The 8,454-nt window shown below is 40.0% G+C and overlaps 1 protein-coding gene across 1 annotated transcript in view; it reads left to right on the top strand.

The window, feature by feature from the left end:
* Positions 1-8,454, top strand: part of KIAA1430 (KIAA1430 ortholog) — a 44,496-nt gene that overhangs the window by 3,797 nt on the left and 32,245 nt on the right. The window contains exon 2 of the mRNA XM_006834506.1: positions 5,752-6,020. Within this exon, the coding sequence (XP_006834569.1) occupies positions 5,752-6,020 (269 nt within the window). The remainder of the gene's footprint in view (positions 1-5,751; positions 6,021-8,454) is intronic.

The raw sequence follows: 8,454 nt of genomic DNA, 5'->3' as shown, positions 1-8,454 counted from the left end.
AACAACAACAACAACAGGGCTTATTCTGAAGAGCATTGTTGTTAAGAGCTGTTGAGTTGGTTTCCACTCACAGCAACCCTGTGTAGGGTTTCTAAAGAGCAGCTGGTGACTTTGAACCGTTGACCTTGCAGTCCAAGCCAGCTTTGTGGTTAAGTGCATTACCAAATTGATGAAATAGCATAATTTAAGTTTTAATTAGTTTAAGAAAGGTAAATTGATTCAATGCCATCAAACACCAATAATAAGATGTATTTTTAATGTGAATATTTATTGTTGCATTTGTGTATCAATATATTATTTCCCACATTTAGTTTGATAGGAACATGTGAAATAAAAGCAACTCCATAGTTTACCTTTGGACTAGTGTTGTGCCTTGAGTTTATTTGATAAGGTTTTTCTACCCAAAGTCTTTTTAATTCTCACCAAGTAATTGTGTGGGACCATACAAATAAGGTATGTTGTTAGATGCTATCGAGCGGTACCGACACATAGCGATCCTATGCACAACAGAACGAAACACTGCCCGATCCTGGGCCAACCTCACAATTGTCATGCTTGAGCCCATTGATGCTGCCACTTTGCCAGTCCATCTCGTTGGGGGTCTTCCTCTTTTTCTCTGGCCCTCTACCTTACCAAACATGATATCCTTCTCCAGCGACTGATCCCTCCTGACAGTATGTCCAAAGTATGAGAGAGGCAATTTGGCCATCCTGGCCTCCAAGGAGCACCCTGGCTGCACTTCTTCCAACACAGATCTGTTTGTTCTTTTGGCAGCACATGGCACAGGACTCTAAATCTGGGATTGGTTAGTTTTGCCTTCCAGCTAGGTTTAAAAGGAGTTTTCTCAGAAGCAGGGATAAAAGGTCCTAGGACCATCAAGAAGGAAGAGTGTGAGATCCTTACGTAGAAAAACAGCGACAGCATAAGCTACAGCATGAAGAGAGACAGCAATTTCAGTCTTTAGGCTGAGTACCTATGGGCAGGAGACTGGCTTGCCAGAATGTGCCCTTTGGACATTCACAGACTGTTTAAAAGAACTTTGTAAAATTTGTTCAATCTGAGCAGAGACCAAGCAGCCTCATGGTTGAGAGGCTGAAGAAAATAGTGAGGTGTGCCTGCAATATAGCAAACAAGAGGTGTTCCTGAATGGAGAACTGCTTGTCCTGAGTTGGTTTTGATCCTGAATTGTACCCTGTTCACTACCCTATTAAACCCCATAATCATGAGTATTGTGAGTTCTGTGTGGCCATTGCAGTGGATTATCAAACCCAGATGTGAAGCAGAAAATGCTGTGGGAGGGATGGTTGGTGTTAGAATAACATAAATAGGATTCTTTTTGTTTAAAATCTTAATTGGAACAGTACATTGCATTTAAAGGCAGCATAAGGGTAATCTTGGGTCAAAAAGAAATACCTTTTGAGTCATATATCATGCATGGTCAGATAAAGTATATTCTGGAGTGGTTTGCACTTGGAAGTATTCGTTTTTCTGTAGGCTTTCATTTCCTTTTGGTTTGTTTCTACTACTGGCAGTCATATGGTTTATGTACTGACAATCATGTGGTCTACTTTTCCTGGAATGACAAATTCAAGAGGAATAGTATCAAAAACATTTGAAGATCTGTCTTGAAATACAGTGTTGTCTGTGCAAAAATGATTAATATCCTTAAGCCCATAAAGAACACTAGTTAATTCCCCTATATTCAAATTTATGCACCAACCAATAAAGACAGTGATGATGAAATTAAGAATGCTACCAACGTCTTCAGTCTGAAATTGATTACATATCATGATATATTGATAACTGCTGGCGATTGGAATGCAAAGGTTGGAGACAAAAAGAAAGAATCTTTAGTTGGAAAATACAGCCTTGGTGATAAAAATGATGCAGGAGAATGAATGATAGCATTTTGTAAGACCAATGACTCATCTAGTGCAATTGCCTCTTTTAAACAACAGGAAAGGTGACTATACACATGGACCTCACCAGATGGAATACAAAAGAATCAAATTGACTTCATCTTTGGGAATGTTGTTGTCGTTGTTAGTGCTGTCTAATGGGTTCCGACTCATAGTGACCCTATATAGAGTTCTGAGTAGCATTTGGTGGATTTTAACTGCTGATCTTGTGGTTCACAGTCCAGTGCTAATCCTACAGTGTCACACCAGTCATCTGTGGGAATATTGGTGTTAGGTGCCATCGAGTCGGTACCGATTCATTGTGACCCTGTGCACAACAGAATGAAACACTGCCTGATCCTGGGCCAGCCTCACTATTGTTGCCACGCGTGAGTCCATCGATGCTGCCACTTGGCCAATCTGTCTTGCTGGGAGTCTTCCTCTTTTTCTCTGACCCTCCACCTTATCAAACATGATATCTTTCTCCAGCGACTGGTCCCTCCTGACAATACGTCCGAAGTATGAGAGACGAAGTTTGGCCACCCTGGCCTCCAAGGAGCACTCTAGCTGCACTTCTTTCAGCACAGATCTGTTGGTTCTTTTGGCAGTCCATGGCACTTTGAATATTCTCCTTCAACACCATAACTTAAAAACATCAGTTCTTCTGCAGTCTTCCTTATTCACTGTCCAGCTTTTGCATGCATATGAGGTTATTGAATACACCATGGCTTGAGTCAGGCATACCTTAGTCCTTAAGCTGGCATCTTTGCTCTTCAACACTTTACAAAGCTCTTGTGCAGCAGATTTGCCTAATGTAATAGATCGTTTGATTTCTTGACTGCTGCTTCCTTGCGTGTTGATAGTTGATCCAAGAAGAGTGAAGTCCTTGACAACGTCAGTCTTTCTCCGTTGATAAGAATATTGTTGATTGGCCCATTGGTGAAGATTTATGTTTTGTTCACACTGAGATGTAATCCATACAGAAGGCTGTGGTCTGTGATCTTCATCAGTAAATATTTTAAGTCCTCTTCACTTTCAGCAATAGACTATTGAAAAGCTCAATATCAGTCAAAACAAGGCCAAAGACTGACTGAAACAGAACATCAATTGCTGTTAATGCAAATCCTGGCTGAAGCTGAAGAAAAAATTTAAAAGTATACAAGAACCAAAATTTAACCTTGAATGTATTCCATCTGAATTTAGAGAACATCTGAAGAACAGATGCCTTAGACACCAATGACTGAAGCCTAGAAGAGTTGTGGGATGATCTCACAAACATCATACAAGAAGAAAAAAAGATAGTTAAAAAGACAGAAAAGAAAAAAGCGACCAAAATGTATGTCAGAAGAAACTTTGAAATTTGCTCTCCAGCATTGTTGTTAAGTACTGTTAAGTTGGTTCCAGCCCATAGCAACCCTGTATAGGGTTTCCAAGGAGCAGCTGGTGAGCTTGAACTGCCGACCTTGTGGTTCAAACCGACTTTGCAGTCCAGTGTGTTAACCCACAGCACCACACCAGGACTCTAGCATAGAAAAGCTAAAGCAAATGGAAGAAATTAAATAAAAGAGCTGAAGAGAAATTTTCAAAAGGCAGCTCAGGAAGACAAAGTGAAGTATAATGAAATGTGCAAGGAACCCGAGTTAGAAAACCAAAATGGAAGAACATGCTCAGCATGTCTTAAGCTGCAAGAATTGAAGAAAAAATTCAAGCACTGACTGCCTTGCAATATTGAAGAATTCTATGGGCAGAATGTTGAATGATGCAGAGAGTATCAAAAGAAGATGGGAAGAATACATAAGAAATGGTCAGTTCTGAACCATTTCAAGAGGTAGCATATTGTCAAAACTCGATGGTACTGAATGGCCAACATCAGTTCATTTCAGCTCATTAATGCCTGAGATGGAGTTCTGGTGTGATGATGTACGATAATCACTGGAATGTAAAGTCGATTTGAACTGCGAGGTCAGTGAGTCAAACTTGCCACCTGCTCCTCTGAAACCCTATATTGGGTCTCTATGATTCAGAACCAGTTCTACAGTATTTAACGACAACGGCGATGAGTAGGATGTTGATCTTTATAGATTTCTTTTCATTTTTGAGAACTTCCCTTTTTTCTAGATTCATACTTCGTGTCTTCCATGTTCTGATTATTAATGAATGTTTACAGCTCTTTCTTCTCATTTTGAGTTGTGCCCTCTCAGCAAAGGAAGACTCTGAAAGCTGTACTACATTTGTGTCATCACAGTTAGCTCTACTTTGAGGAGTCAACTCTTCCCCTCTCATATTTTGAGTGCCTTTCAACTTCAGGGGCTCATCTTCTGGAAGTATATCTGACAGTATTCTGGTGCACTTCATGTATCAATACTCAGTATTCTGGTGCTAACAGTGTTCCACTGCTCCTCATCAGGTTTTCAATGACTTAAATATTCAGAAGTATTCCACCTCTCCTTAGTAGTCTATCTTACTTTGGAAGCTCAGCTGAAACCTGTCCTCCATGGGTGTTCCCTGCTGGTATTTAAAATACCAGTGGCATAGCTTCCAATAGTACGCAAGCCACCACAGTGTGCCAGACGGACAGATGATTGGTTACATAACTGAAAGAAATGGAACAAAATTAATGTTTTTAGAAACTTTTCACAAATGTGTAGTAATAATTGAGACTTAAAGAAAATTGTTGCAATATAGAAAGCCTTTGTTGTTGTTATGTGCCATCAAGTTGGTTCCTACTCATAGCAACCCTGTACAGGATTTCCAAGGAACAGTTAACAAGAACAGTATATTAATGTATGAGGGTGAGTCAGCATGTAGAAGGTAATCAACTTTTAGAAAAGACAAATACATCATTTTTCGACATAATCTCTTTGCTTTGTCCATCTGTCAACAAAGTTTTGTATTCCCTTATTTAAAAATGTTTTTGGCTGAGCTTCGAGCCACAAATACCCGCTGTTTTCACTTCTTCACCAGAGGTGAATCTTTGTCCTTGAAGGGCTGCTTTCAGGAGACCAAACAGTTGAAACTCTGATGGAGCAAGATCAGGACTATAGGGAGGATGCTTTAATACCTCAAAAGGAAGTTTTTGCAGAGTGTCAACTGTATGGGCAGAGGTATGCAGATGCGCATTGTCATGCAAGATCACAATGCCCTTGGATAGCAGTCCTCTGCCTTTAATCCAACGTTTAGGCTTCAGCTTTTCAGTGAGCATCTCACTATAAGGAGCACTGTTGACTGTTGAACCTTTTCCCAATAGTGTTCCAATACTGGCCCTTGAGGATCCCAGAAAGCTGTACACATCGATTTCCCAGCTGATGATTGACTTTTGAACTTTTTCTTGGTTGGTGATTGAGAATGTTTCCATTCCATACTCTGCCATTTACTCTCAGGCTTGTAGTGATGCATCCATGCCTTGTAATCAGCAACAGTTTTTTTAAAGAAATGTTTACCTTCCTTTGAGTATCAGTCCAAATTTTGTTTGCAGATGTCCAAACACTTCTATTTATGTACTTACGTGAGTTGTTTCAGTTAACATCTAACAAACTTCAAAACCCAAGTCTGTCATGGATTATTTCATAGGCAGAGCCATGATTGATTTGCAAATGATTTGCCACATAATCCACTGTCACTCATCTGTTCGACAGAATACCACAGGCACGCCTAATGTTGTCATCAGCTGTGGACGTAGACAGGTGTTTTAACATAACCAGTATATGGATAATTTTTGGCTCACTCATATATATTTGTGTGTGTGTGCGTGAATATACATTTTATAGTTTCTATGGTTATAAAAAGCCTGCATCATTATACTGCCGTGCTCCTTTGATTAGTCATTTTGCCTTTTTTTTGTTCATTTCTGTAGCTTTTCTGCAATTAGAAAAAAAGGGGCCACAACAACATCGCTTGGATCCACCTCCAGTAGCACCTAGGAAAAACTACTCTTTCACAAGAGATGAGGTGAGACAGATTGATCGGGAAAATCAGAGACTTTTGAAAGAACTGTCCAGACAGGCTGACAAACCGGGAAACAAAAGTACAATTCCTAGAAGACCAGTTGGTCATCCTCCTAAGTTATACCACAGTGCTCTCAACAGACAGAGGGAACAACAAAGGATTGAAAGAGAAAACTTGGTAAGTAACCGAAATCTTTTACTTCTTAAAGAAAATGCATTTGCACTGATTTGTAAATCCAATTTGCAGGAAACTTGAAATACAAGTACAGCCAATATTTCAGACTTAATTGTGTGAGGTTCATATGTTGTTGTTAAGTGCCATTGAGTAAGTTTGACTCATAGGAACCCTGTATACCGTTTCTGAGGCTGTAAATCTTTTCAGGAGCAGAAAGCCTAATCATTATTCCATAGAGCAGCTGGTGGACTCAAACCACTGACCTTGTGGTTAGCAGTTCTTACACAAATTTATATAGCATGATGTGCTAGCTATGAACCTGGAAGATACAATATGTTTTTTTATTCAGTAGACTATTTTGAGGGATCATTCAAAGCAAACAGAGTAATGCTTTTTATTTGACCAGATCAGGTAAGTCAGTATAATAGTGTGGGACATGGTGTCCCAAGGTCAGATACAGTATGCTTTTGTGAAGTAATCAGTCACTAGCTGAATTTCACTTTATTGTATCCTTGAAAGCTAAAATAGGTTATCATTTATTTTAAAGGATAACCACATACTCTGGGAAAGGTCAGGTTTGTTCGGAATACTACTGAGTTTATAAAAAAAGTTCTTAGAAATCACGTAGCTATGCTTTGGTATTCCAAAGGAATATACATGGGGACTATTTAAATCTTTACATTTAAAATGATTATGGCTTATCATTTTCTTTATAAAACTCATTTGTAATAATTGTTTATATTTATTGAGCTCTTACTCAGTGCCAGCCAGTGTTGTGTCTTCCATATGCTAGCATTTTGTATCCTCACAGTTCTTTGAGATAGGTACAATTTTTATCCACATTTTATGGATGAAAAAAAACAACCAGAACCAGACTTGTGATATCCAGCATGATGGAGGACTAGGAAATGCACTACACAGACCCTCTGCAACAAAGATATTGTTGTCATTAAGTGCTGTCAGGTTGGTTCCAAATCATAGAGACTTTATATAGGGTTCTGTGGGGCAACTGGTGAGTTTGAACTGTTGACCTTGCAGTTCAAGCTAACATTGTGGTCTAGTGCTTTATCCTACAGCACCACACTAGGACGCCATAGCAAAGATACGAGAGACTAAATGAAACAGACACAGATAAAAATCCTAGAATCCTGAACTTCAGAGGAAAGATTAGAGAATTGGATTGACTGTAGGCTGGGAGGAGAAGCTGAGCATGGACAGCGAGAGAGGGAGACAAACTGGTGAACAGGTTGTCAGACATGGTGCAACCATCTTGGGAGCAGCTTTGGCAGAAGAAGGTGGCCTGGAAAAGCAGATTCACACATGAAACAGCAAAGGTGTGAGTCCTTCTGTACCCCCATGGTCTCCTGGTAACCCAGGGTGTGGTCACCTCCCACCTTTATCCACTCCCAGCTCAGGCACTGCTTTCCAGGTGGGCTTAGCTCCAGACCTACAGAACCTGCAGAACCACCAGACTAGCATTTAACCAGTTAATCTGTCCCCAGGTTCCCTGTTGTCCTAACAGATACTGAAAACAGCTCCATCAAAGACCTTCAGGAACTACTTTCAGACTGAGTGTCCTGATCATACATAAGGAGACTGATAGGAACTCCAACTAGGACCAGGAACTCTGCTGTCACATCCCTCCCACACCCATCTCATGAGCTCCTTGACTTGCATGAGCCCCCAGAGTTTTCTCCTCTCTGGGTCCAACAGCTGCACTGTGTTTTTGTTTTGGGGTTTGTTGTTTTACTTTTCTTATTTCATTGTTTTTTGTCCTCCTTGTTCTGCTCTTTCCATTCCCTTGATTTTTATCCTTTATGTTTCTCTTGTTCTTTTTTTCATATGTTTCTCATTTCCCCTCATCTTTTCTTCCATTTTGACCTTTCCTTACTCTATTCTATCTCTGTTTTCATCTTCCCTCTCCATGTTTTTTCTAAGTATTTATTTATTTTATTTTATTTCCTCTCTTAATTTTTCTCTTCCATAGCTCCACTTTCCTGTTCCTCTTCTCCTTTTTAATTATTACTGTGTTTTTTAAAATTCATTTATTTTATCCCTTCAAGACTGAAGCTTAAAGGGAGCACATGAGCAGCCACGTAAGATTGTTGTGACCATGTTGGTTGGCTGGTGAGTGGAAGAGGGGGAAAGGCAGCAATGAAGAAATGGGCTGAGTTCACCCACATTCCATACATAGACTCCTGGAGACCTGGAGATGAGAGAGAGAAGAGAAAGGGCTGGTTGATCCGAAGTGTGGTGAGACCTTGGGACTTCTAAGTCCATGGACAAGGACAGAGATAATGGAGAGCTAGAACTGAGAGTAAAGTGTCCAGCTGATATGAAGTGAGGGGTAATGCACCAGAAGACCCAAACTTGTAGATAGTACTCATTTGACCTAGCCTCGATGGCTTGATGATCAGATCTCAACTTGAGAAGATTT

Source organism: Chrysochloris asiatica, unplaced genomic scaffold (assembly GCF_000296735.1).
Source record: "Chrysochloris asiatica unplaced genomic scaffold, ChrAsi1.0 scaffold00011, whole genome shotgun sequence".
In the NCBI taxonomy this organism is placed as follows: domain Eukaryota; kingdom Metazoa; phylum Chordata; class Mammalia; order Afrosoricida; family Chrysochloridae; genus Chrysochloris; species Chrysochloris asiatica.
The sequence above is the reverse complement of the archived record's forward strand: the minus strand, read 5'-3'. Positions and strand labels throughout refer to the sequence as shown.